This window comes from Aythya ferina (assembly GCF_964211825.1).
Source record: "Aythya ferina genome assembly, chromosome: 4".
NCBI lineage: Eukaryota > Metazoa > Chordata > Aves > Anseriformes > Anatidae > Aythya > Aythya ferina.
The window spans coordinates 19,029,407-19,041,521 of NC_140300.1; the positions used below are offsets into that span (position 1 = coordinate 19,029,407).

Below are 12,115 nucleotides of genomic sequence, written 5' to 3' on the forward strand. Positions count from 1 at the left end.
AGGTTTTAAACCCACCAAACGTTTGGTACACGTCCATGTGTAACACTTCCTGTTGCTGAAGGACCAGTCTCAATTTTGAGGAGTGAAGGCATGGGAATGCAAAACAACTCCATGACAACCAGCACAGCGCAGTGACCGAGCCTCCAGCCGAGCCTCAGCGAAGCTGCCGCTCTCCTCGCTGCCCGGGGAAGGTCGCTCATTTTAGATAAGCACACGAAGCCATCACCAGGCAAATCACTTTAGCAGCTTGGCAACTTTTTTTTTCCTTTTGCTCTGGGATGGTGATGAGGACCGAGAGCCAGTTTCACAGGTGAACAGAGCGAGGGCAAAGAGCTCGCCCTGCGAACTCTTTTGGAAACTTTTGGAAAATTAACTTTTCCCTGTTCCTGCTGCCTGCGAGTGTCCCCTCCCCTGCGCCGCGTTTCCAAGCTCTTACACAAGCACACCGCAGCCTCCAGCAGCTCGGCGCTGAGGGCTGGCCACACCGCGCTTGGTGGGAGCAGAGGAGCTGCCACCGAGGGGTCCTGTGGCGACCGGGAGAGGTAAATCCGCTCGCTGGCTCCGTGCTTCCACTGGTAACGCGCAGCTCTCTGTGTTTACAGGGGCGTGTTTTGCTTTAGCTTCCATTACTCGCAGCCCGCTGGGACCAGGCTGCAGCTGCAGCTCCGTGTCCCTCCCCAGGCAGGCTGCTGCCACCGGCCTCTCACTCCCGCTGGCTTCCTCTGCACTCCGCAGGCTCGGCGTGGCCAGGATGCTTCTGCTGCTTTCTCTGCTCGCCGGACTCGCCCTGCCCGCCCCTGGCATCGCGGCGGAAGAAGAAACCGAGCCAAACAGAGAGACCCTTCAAGACATACAGAAAAAAGTGAACGACCTCTGGCAGAATTTGCTCTACCCGCTAACGGCTAGTAACGAGACCGGCGGGATGACTTACGCCGCTTGTGAGATGCAGCCCAGCCCCAAACTAGACGCTGAGAAGCCGCAGGTGACCGGCCAGGTCCTGTTCCGGCAGCGTTACCCGCAGGGAAGGCTGGAAGCCATTTTTCACTTGGAGGGCTTTCCGCTGGATGACAACCAGCCCGGCAGAGCGATCCACATCCACGAGCTGGGGGACCTCAGCAGCGGCTGCGATTCCACCGGAGGCCACTACAACCCCTTCCACGTCAACCACCCCCGCCACCCGGGGGATTTCGGGAACTTCTCTCCCAAAGACGGCAAAATCAGGAAATACAAACCCAATCTCTTCGCCACTTTGTTCGGCCCGTACTCCATCCTGGGCAGATCCGTCGTGATCCACGAGCAGGAAGACGACATGGGCAAGGGCAACAACAAGGCCAGCCTGGAGAACGGCAACGCGGGCAAGCGCCTGGCTTGCTGCGTGATCGGGGTATGCAGCGGGAGCTTGTGGGAAGAGAAACAGCCTGAGGTGGCGGACAAGAAGAAGAGATGGCTCAGAACCAGGCTTTAGGGAGGGACAGAAAGTCCCCGGGCAGCACCAAGTACCTAGCACTGCGCCGTCGGCCGCCACGCCACGTGGCAAAGGGATTCCCGTCCCCGTCCTCTTGCTTCTCTAACAAATGTGTATCACTTTGTAGGGCCGCCTTCCTGTAAGCTGGTCAATAAAAGCAGCAGCAACTCAACGCCGTGCTATGTGTTCTTGGAGGTGAAAAGGTTCCCTTCTGTGCAGCTTGGGGGTGGCACGCGGGAAAGGAGGAGTGCTGGGATGCGTGGGTTACAAAGCCGGTAAGGAGGCTGAGCATCCTGAGGGGCTCTTACAGGACCAGAAGTCAGATACCAAAATTCACAAAAATAAGTAAAAATAAGCGAGGAATTGCCTCTGATTAGATGCTGTCCCTTACTTAGCTGCAAATCTAGAAGGTAAAAAGATCTCAGCGCTTTCAACAGCTTTGAGTGTTGTGTTGTAAGACTTGGGTCACGGATTTCCCCTAAAAATAAGGGAAAGTACAGACATTTCCAGGTCAAACTTTAGGTTCACTGTGCTATTCTAGTTGTATTTTCAGGCTTTATTCTCAAACATGGTTGAGCTTCTAAACTGGCTTAGGCTGTCTACACATGCACATATAGTTGAATACCACTGAAAGTGGACTTAAATACTCCAGCTTTCCATAACTCCCCAGCAAAAACTCCTGAGCACCTCCAGTTTGTGACTGGTAGCGACTGGGTTGCATACAGAAGGTTTAATGCTGCTTGGACAGCGACGATAGAATTAACAGAGACGAATATTACTTTCAAAGCCAAAAAATACTGAGTGTATTTCTTCACACAAAAATTTAGGAAGTAAATCACTCAGCTGAGACGGGGAGATGTGACAGCGAAAACATTTCAGCCAGATAATGTTCAACAAACGTAGAGGTCTCGCTCTATAAAGCTTTATTTTTCTGTTTTAACACAACCCTGGAAATACTACAGCACTAACTCATCACTATCATTCATCTGATACTGAGCGAAGGAAATCAGCAGGTAGAAATGCATCAGGAAATGTATGGTTTTATTAAAGATGACAAAATGTATTAATACAGTTGAACTATGTTGCGCAGTTAATCCAGGCAGCAACAAAAGGAAGGTTTGCAAATAAATTAAACCGCATCGTTTAAAAAGTAAAACTACAAAACAGAGGCTGGTGAGCAAAACCCTATCTTTTAGAAACGCAGCAGACTTTCAACTTAATCTCGGTTAAGATTTTGAAATACATTCCTGAGCTCATATGGATTAAAGAAATCCCCCTGTCTTTATTATACAAATTACCCTATGCTTAAAAATAGTCTCACTTAGAAAAGACACAGCATTCTCAAAGACGCTTCTTCAGCTGTCATTTGCACACAATTATTCTACAACTTCACTGAACGTTGTTTTTCAGATAGCCGCGGCACGGTACTTTCAAATGAAACCCTCGTCACAGGTAGCGTGTGGATTTGCTCTTAGGTGAGGCAATGTGCTTCAGATCCATTTATGAAACGCACCTCATCCATCCCCTTGCCACAGCATTCCACTTCCCCAGAGCCCAGCAGCAAAAGAGCTTACAGCAGGAGGTGATTTCCCCATTTCTGAAGTCCTAGAAGAAGGGAACATGAGTCTAAAAGAAACCCAGTAAAGTAGTGTTGATTCCACAACAAAACATGAATGAATTTACCAAAAAAAAAAAAAAAATCACAGTTCTAATAACACAACAATATAAATTTAAACATCATCCAAGAACAATGCTGACAAGACTATTAAATTGGCTATCACGTAGTGCAGTCTGACTTCTACAAGCGTCTTGGGGTTGAAACTTGTGTTCCTGGGAGAAGGCTAAAACCACAGCCAGAATACGCATTAACTCGGGCAGAACGCACGGGACCAGCATCGCAGCATGAATATTACACTCTGAGTGAGATTTCCAGAGATCCAGGTACCTTTCTGGAATTTAATGGTTGCAAAAAACAGGCATTAGGAGGAAATTCTTCACTCAGAGGGCGGTGAGGCAGTGGAACTGGTTGCCCAGAGAAGCTGTGGATGCCCCATCCCTGGAGGTGCTCAAGGCCAGGCTGGATGAGGCCCTGGGCAACCTGATCTAGTGGGAGGTGTCCCTGCCCATGGCCAGGGGCTGGAGCTGATCTTTAAGGTCCCTTCCAAGCCATCACTCCATGATTAGAATCATTTTATGATTCTATGAAAGATACAAACAAGGCATTTAAGGAGTTACCCCATGACCTTGTTGATATTGAGTTTTCTCCGTTTTCTTCTCACAGAAAACAACCACAGCACAACGAATCAGTGCCTGAGGCACTGCACAGCAACTGTGGGTCCAGCACTGCTTCCACCTGCGCCGATCTCTGCACCAAGCTCTCCATTAGTTAATGGCATTAACTGGTGTTGAGAGAACAGCGGCAAACATCAGCTCACACATTTGTGGGTCAGGGAAGATTCAGGACAAGGAAACAACGGCCATAAAACACCCTGAACGTTTCACCTGAATGTTTCAGAGCTCAGCTACATGAAACCCTGCCCCTTTTACTGGCTTGCATCAGCTCTGACCACACTGATATTTAGCTCTGTGCAGGATTAGCTTCTGAAAGATGGAGAAGAACGTATCTTGAATAAAGTGATACTTCATGTAACATTCAAGCATTATAGGAAAAAAAAATCTGCCACAATCTCCCGGAGATTTCAGTTTCTGCAGCCATTTCTCTTCCGACTTGTCAGTACTGTCACACAAATGAGGCAGTAGTGCAGTCAGTTACAATTAATGGCAATGGCATAACAATCTTTCAAATGCTTAAACTCTTTGTGGTTTTCAGGATATGAGGAACTTACATTTTTGTCAGGGTAATGAAAGGAAAACTTTTTACTGCTTCATGTTCCCGACGCACTTAAATATACAGATGTTTTTTCCCTACGGGCTGCTGTGAAATGCTGCAGTGTGGAAGAACCTTTAAAGAGGAAGGAAACGCACCCCAGCAGCACGGTGACTACGGGTTCGCTGCCTGCAGACAGACGCTGAAAGGGTTACACGAAGGCACCTGGCGAGGAACACACGTGAGAACAGCCACAAGCCACATTTTTCACCTTCCCACTATCATTCCTTATATTTACATGTAATCATTTACATACAGCCCTTCTGCTGCTGAATGCAAACTGCTCACAGGCTCTGACACCTTGATTCTGGCAGCACCTGCTAGCGCAGCTCCCATCTAAGCAGAGTTTGTCAGTATTGCTAATATGAACTCTGTTTATTCAGCGGCTGACAAGTGGGCTGTAAAAATTTGCAGCTGGCAGTTATTTGTCAAAGGAGGCTTCAATCTGGGAGGGATTTTCCTTTTTATTAGTAGTATTTTATTAAATTTGCTTTAATTCCCTCTGATTGGTTTCAAGTTCTGGGAGTGAGAAACGAACATTTACAGACAATTAGCTCCCAAGCCAGCAGAAAAATTGCCTTGAGGGCTGCTGGCCCATAGAAGCCCCACAGCTGCAGAGCCGATTCCTTGTGCTACGAGCAGGAGGGGAAGGACGTGCCTCCCCTTCTCCGCCAGCTGCTAACTTCACCGCTGAGCGTTCCCTTGTTGCTGCCTTCCGAGGAGCAGAGTGGCACAGCTCCAGCGTCAGGAGCGGGCTGGGGAATGACACAGCAGCCTCCCTCCCTCTGGCAGCGGTGACAGGCAAAAAGCTTTCCTGTGACTGAACCCCAACAGGGGAAGAAGTTTAAGGAAGAGGTAACAGCACAAATAAACCTCCTACAACAAAGAGCGGTGAAACGAGGAGGAACACAAACATGATTTTTTTTTATGCTTTCCAAAACGTAAAATAAAACACAGATTCTTTCAAAAAGGAAGGCACAAATGGAGTAGGCTGAAATCTACCACCCGTTACGGTCTGAGGGCTGTTGCAGCTCCTGGAGGCTGAGGGATGCAATTCCAGTACCCCAGAGCACCAAGCAGGCCGACGGGGCATAGCTGGTTCTCCTCCTGCTGTTTTTGCTTGGAGCAGCACTGCTGTTCCTCACAGCAATAATTCTGGCTCCTCGGATGTTTTTTCAGAGCATCACTAATTTGGGTTCTTAGTGTCTGGTGAAATAACTCCCTTTGTTTTCATGAGATGAACTGGGAGAGGGAGGTAAAAGATGCAAAGGTGTGAAATGAGAGAACAACACATGCAGGGATGGTTCTCAGAGAGCTTTCTGCTTCCATTCCCAACAGCGGTCTTATTCTAAGGACGTACTCACAGCCATTATGGACAGGGAAACAGAATGCAGTCTGAGAAACAGGCAAAATCCTATGACCTTAAGGTACTTCTCAGTTCATCATTCCAATTTTCCATCACTGGACGTGTCCAACCATTAAAATCAAGTCCAGCACTAAGACCGCAGGCCTTCCAGAAGCCCAGTGAGAACGTGGCACATGGTTATCACTGGGCTCTGCTACACGGCTGTAAATCACATCCACCTACACAGAAACCTCAAATCATTACAAAGAACCAAAACGATTAAACCCAAACAGCTTCAAATTCTTTCTCCCAGATTATTTACATTTTTGGTATACTGCAGTTAAAACTAACAGAAGAACACCATTGTTAGACACATACTAACAGACTCGTGTAAAAAAATCAGTCCTCTGACAAACTTTCACTGGTCGTAGTCACAGCAGCACAGACCCACTTGCACGAGGGTTACGGTGAGAAGCGCAAGGGCTTGGCTGTCATACCTCAAGCCAAACTGTTATCCAAATATTCACAGTTTTCAGCACGAGCAGGCTGTTTCACGTTCTCAGATTCAGGGGGCTCCTCCAAGCTGCCGTGTGTGCGTGCAGTCGTGACGCTGAGACCCCCGTGCCCTCTGGGGTCCGCAGCACCCAGCGCGTCCCCGGTGACGCCGTTCTGCCTCCTTTGGTTTGGGATCTCACAGTCACTCTCCGAGGTTTCATCACTGTCCTTCAGGGTCTCGGTTTCAGCTGTTGGTTCGCTTTCAGAAGTTGAGGGATCTGTGGGGTTGGACGTGTCCGGGCTGGAGAATGGGAAATCTCCCTCCGAGGAGCCATTAAGCTCTGCCCCAACCACCGTGTTCTGCTCCCCAACTGCATTTTCTGTTCTCTTCCCTTCCAGTTCTGAAACTGCCTGTTCTGTCAGTTTAATTATCTTGCTTTCAAGCTTGTTTATTTCTTCCTCCTCAGAAGGTAACTGGGGTAATGAAGGATAAAAATGTTTATTTTGGTTTCTGTTATTCAAGTTTCTTTCCTGAGGAGCCACGGACTCACTTGCAACAGCACGAGCTTCGTTACGTTCCCCCTTCTGTTCTGCTGAAAGAGAAATGGAACAGCGACATGCCTCATGTTTGTGTACCCGGCCTGGGGACCATCACAACAGTGTCACACCACAGAGACGTCTGCCTCAGTAAGAGATTGCCAGAGTGGTTCTCTATCTTGTCCCTGACCCATTTTTTACATGATAAGCAATCAACACAGGTTTTCTTGCTGGGTCAGGGCTGTTTTGGAGCCTGTCTTTCCCTAACAGTGACAATTTTAGAAGAGTTAGAGTTGACACCACACTGCAGAACAGCACAGGCAAATTTTTTTAGGAGTATCAACTCTAAGCAAGGCACTTAACTGCAGAATTTTGGGGCACAGTTTAACATTAATCCCCAAATCAGTACCACGTTCAGAGGTTAACACAAACTCCTTTAATTTTTTTTTTCTTTTCGCAGCCTCTCATCCAATAATTCTGTTATTGATCCCGCAACACTTCTCCTAACGTAAAAGATTGCTCTAATGTGGTTGGTGTGATAAAACAAAGCAGAAAAATATGAAATATACTGTTACACTGAAAGCCAAACACTGAACAAAGTGACAGAACGGAGAAAACAGTGATGTGCAAACAAACAGCTCTGTAAGAGAACGAATTTGTCCTCGTCTCTGTTAAGGCCAAAAAGCCTCACTGAAAATCAGCTTGTGGAGTCAAATAAGAAAAATTGGGAAATGCCAGAAGTAGGGCTGCTCCGACAGCTCCAAATGGCTCTTGCAGTGCATGTGCATTACCTTTTAGTACAGGAGCACTTCCTGGATTTCTCCCACAGGAATCCTGCCCTGCTCAATGCACGGAGCAGACTGGCTGCAGGGTGGGATCTGAGCTGTACAGTGCAGGAGCCTACTGCCTCTACCAGCCCTGCCTCATTTATAAGCTGGGAGCTGCTGAGTGAGTGAGACAAGGGTGGGCACGAAGGGAACAGACAGTCTAACTACCATTAAGGAAGCCGGGAAAGTCACTCTGAAGAGCTGGGATTTAACTCTGTGGAAAAGGCAGGGATAAATTAACTTTCAAAAGGTGATCACCCACTGGATCTAATCCTCATTATCTGAGTGCTCAGCTGGAAACTCGGAGCTTGATTTGCAGCACTGCTGTGCTCACATTATATATTTGAACACACGTACTCTCCATGCTCTAAAAATAGCTAAAACTTAGGCACCTCCACTTGGCACTCAAAATTAGAGGGGACTTTGCATTGCTCTTTGTGTGGCACGGTTTCCTCCTACAGAGGGATAACACCACCCCATCACCTCGCTGCAGTGCTGTGAAGATAAATCATTCATAGAAGAACAATTTGTGTGAAGTTCACAGAAAAACAGTACTTTTGTCTTCAGAGAGTGCTTGAAATGGAGCACAGGCAGTACAACAGGAACAATGCGTTCACCAGTGACGATAAAAAGAGAGCTGTTCCCCAGTGGCTCTGATGTTCCCGTACAATCCATCACACGACACCCTATATTGGGTGCGCTGGATGCAGAGAGGTTTTGTGGCAGGACACAGTCTTTAATTCATGTGCCTGTACTATGTCATTATGCATTTTCACACAGGAACTGCACAGTATATCCTACAGACTTCTACCATCCAGCCTAATTGAAACTGATAATAATTACAGGCCAGAACAGGGCTTGATGAGATCATGGTAAGCAGATAGATTTGATCAAAAAGGCCTGAAAAAGGGCCTCTGATTATCTGTACATCTAGCTAGAGCAACATTTTATGTATTACAGAAGGTTCTGGTAAAAAATGTATGTTAGCTCAAAGGATAGAAAGATTTTCTGGGCCAAACACACATTAAATATCCATGGTAGTGTTTATAGGGCCACAGTTGACTGACCTCAGGCCCAGCATTTAAAAATATGCAAGAATCTCATTTCTATTCCACTTATCTGTTGTCATTCAACTGATCAGTCAGCTAATAATAAAGTAAAAGTGGTTTTGTTTTTATTGCTGGAATACTTTTAAACTGAGGTCATACTTGCTCGGTGAATAAAGGCCGATGAACACATTCCTGTCTTCTTAGTTGCCAAATTCCCCCAGATTTTGGAGGCAGGCTGCAGAGATCAAAAATTGCAGTGTGGAGCAAATTCCTAAAACTCAACTCCAGGCAGTCATCCTCTGTGTAAAGCAGCACAGAAGTTGACAGTGCATCACTCCCATGGAGCTGCTGACTGCAGAAGAGCTGTCAGCTCCAAGGAGGAGATACCCTGCAGCTGAAAACGCGCTGCTTCTTTTCCAGGCTTCGAAGGGAAAATGGAAAGCACAAAATCCTCCAGAAAAAGGATCTGGAACAATGGAAGAAGTTATTGCTCCATCTACTGCTAGAAGGTATGGCTTCCCCAGCAGCTGGCAGACTGGCCCATGGATGTGCTCCTCTGTCACCAAGAAGTTGACCTCGTTTATTTAAACTGTCACAGAGCTGGGTTTTAAGTTTGAGTTCTCACTGCAGGTTACCAGGTACCCTGTGCCACATACAAATTAAAAGCAAGCTGTTTGTGCAGGCAGAGCAGTAATTTCTTAATCCACCACAATTTAATCACGGGATTTCTCTGTTACAGTTATGAAATGGGAAAGGGTAAAGAGGGTGACCTACTGGGAGCCAATTTTTCTGATAACTGCCACAGGCCTAATCCTTGGCTGTCTTGTCTTCAAGGCTGTTTTCTTCCAGTGATCTCTTCCTGTTGGGATCTGTGCTCCTGCATGGTATCTCTTTGTTTACCCGGTCCCTCCATATACTCTGCCCACTTCTTATCCTCCTTTTAGCCTTTATCACATCTTGCCTTCAATGACAGAATTTGGATTCCTCACTCCTGTGCTTAGAATGGGATGAAAACTCCTGCCTATCTTCTCAAGGGTGGAAATCTTTTCCCGTTTGTAAATTCCTTGTCCATTAATTATAGATATATTACATGTTTGCATGGTTTTTTATTAAAAAAAAAAAAAAAAGTGGTTATCAGAATTAGAGACACAAAAAAGTTACTTGGCTGACATTAAAAAAAATCAGCTGAAGTAGAAAATACATCATGGAAAGCTTCAGTCCAGAGTGAACGTTTGGCAGCGCTACACAGCAACAGAAACAAGGTCTGATGAGATTTGACAGGCAGCTTTAATCAAAACTGTAATACCAACCTCACCTAGGACAGGAAAGGAAAGAACGTAATACCACCAAGTAAATACCTTCAGTAACTGCAGATTTAATTAAAAATCAATGATTAAGCAGGCAAAAAAAAATGAATATTTATGAGTTGTTATTACTCACTGGAGAACTACTCACTATAGTTTCACTTCTTATTTTTAGCAAAAATATCAGCTGAGCAAGATTATAAAAAACGATCAGTCCGGCTGTCAAGTTTTATCAGATGATGATATGGATAATAAAATCAAAATTAAGCCACAACCTATTTAGTTTCAGGACTAACAAATAAATTGTTTATGATGCTTCATGGTTAGCCGAGTAAGATCTGGGCATACCAGAATATTGTGTCCATTAAAGACCTTACTCAAGCACTGATAGGCAGGCACAATCACCTATCTCCTGACCATTATGAAAAACTCAGGAAAAAATTGAGGTTATCAGGAAAACACTATCTTTTTGCTACTGTCACATAAAGTTAGGCTTGACTTTGGAGAGATGTTAATGCTTGCTATTGGGGAAAGTTTTGAACAAAACACGTGGAAGACTTTAAAAAAGCACAGTCAATTTATCTGGGAAAATGAGGGGGGCTTATTTCAATTTACTGGGTGCAATCAGGAAGCCTTTCATCTAGGTATCAGCTTTAATGCAGCAAAGTGCTAAGCCAGTTCCACAGACTGCTCTCCTACTGTGCACTCTAAGGGAGGGAAAAAGAGCAGGAGGCTAACACAGAAGGCATGAATAACTTGTCACAGTATCAAGTTATCTGGCATGAAAATTCTTGGAGGTGTACGACCTGATGCCTAGCGCTGGGCAATCTCTTCAACAGTCATTTTTCAGCGGTTTCTTTGCTCTTTGTACAGGGACCAGCTATCCATTTTACTTGTGGATGATTTATTCAATCTCAGTGACCACTGAAACTTTGCCTTCTGCTATCCCAGCATGAAAATTACATTTTATTTAGAAAGAAATGTGTGCTCAGCTCTCATCATGTTCCTTACGGTCCAGGTGCTCACCTTGTACTTCAGTTTGCTGCGGCTTCTCAGTAAATGCTAACAACGGTGACCTAGACCGCTGTATAACAGGCAAGGCTGGGTCACTGAACGTTATGGTGTCCTTTCCACCTGAAACAATCAAAGTGTTAGAACCATTAATTCGCTAATTGCACTCATCGTTCACTAATGATATTCACACAGATCCTACAGCTTAACTCCTTTTTTTCCAGTGCCATGAAAAGAAGTACAGAACCAGAAAAGCATCTCAAATGATCCTTCTACAGCATGGAAATAAAGTATTTTATAGCATAGCTGGAACATGTAAGTCAAATAAAGAAAAATAACGAAAGGTAATTATTATTTATTTTTTTTAGACACATTGCAGAGCAAAGGACAACCTTTGAAAGAAGAGCAGGTGCTATATTCAGCAAATTGTATTCACCATACAATTCAGGTTATTACAAATCAGATCATACCAAAAGTTTTGCAGTAAGTAATCTGGGGTAAGGCTATATTAATACACGGATCATTTGCATGCCATTGCCAGCAAGTGCTCAGCACTGACTCTGTACTCTTATCACCCTGCCTCCTATCACCTGTGTACTTTTACACTACAGGCTCATATATGTACTACAACGTTTCCTTAAAAAAATAAAAATAAATGTAAAGATTAGCACAACTATGAGGCAAGCCAGAGCTGAGGCAGCAAACCAGCAGACACTGCTAGGGAACTGGAGGGATTTTAACCTGAAAATTCCCCAAACGCTTCTGAGCATTTTTGTTTGGAGCCAAATGCACAAGGGCAATTTTCCAGCTCTTTTGCTGAGAAAATTGTGCAAGAAACTCTTCAGCTGAGGACTTTGCTGTAGATGCCCAGTCTTTACATACGTTAGCAATACAGAAAGCAACACCTGCAGACTCTTTAGGAAGTCCTCCACTATTCAGGATGCTTGTGCTCGTAGTGACTGACATTACCTTAAACCTAGAGGGAAGGTGGCAAGAAATTTGCAAGATCAGCTAAGCGTGGTGTTTGCGTGGCCTCCAGAACAACTGCCAGCCGATAACTAATGGCTGGGAAGGTGGCAAGCTCCTGCTCTATTTATCTCCATAAGAATGGACGTTTATGTAACAACCACTTCTCCCCTCTAAATCTGCTTGTACATTTCACCTTAAGGCGACATCCTAAATCTAATCACCCATC

The 12,115-nt window shown here is 45.4% G+C and overlaps 2 protein-coding genes across 6 annotated transcripts in view; one reads left to right on the top strand and one right to left on the bottom strand.

Moving 5' to 3' along the window:
- The first annotated feature begins 124 nt into the window (after nt 1-124).
- Nucleotides 125-1,637, top strand: SOD3 (superoxide dismutase 3). 2 transcript variants are annotated; one of them, XM_084516485.1, is made up of 2 exons: nt 125-542; nt 736-1,637. In XM_084516485.1, exon 2 carries the CDS (start codon nt 752-754, stop codon nt 1,463-1,465), a length of 714 nt encoding a protein of 237 aa, XP_084372611.1. In that variant the 5' UTR covers nt 125-542; nt 736-751; the 3' UTR covers nt 1,466-1,637. The 2 variants fall into 2 exon arrangements, with proteins under 2 accessions (XP_084372611.1, XP_084372612.1); XM_084516486.1 differs by having other exon boundaries at nt 139-575.
- The window catches only part of CCDC149 (coiled-coil domain containing 149), a 52,394-nt gene continuing 40,728 nt past the window's right edge, over nt 450-12,115 (bottom strand). For 2 of the 4 annotated variants that reach the window (XM_084516484.1, XM_084516482.1), the window contains 2 exons: nt 10,936-11,043; nt 450-6,785 (listed from right to left, as the gene is read on the bottom strand). In XM_084516484.1, coding sequence (XP_084372610.1) covers nt 6,196-6,785; nt 10,936-11,043 — 698 coding nt within the window. In that variant the 3' untranslated portion in view covers nt 450-6,195. The remainder of the gene's footprint in view (nt 6,786-10,935; nt 11,044-12,115) is intronic. The other 2 variants (XM_084516483.1, XM_084516481.1) reach the window with 1 other exon arrangement.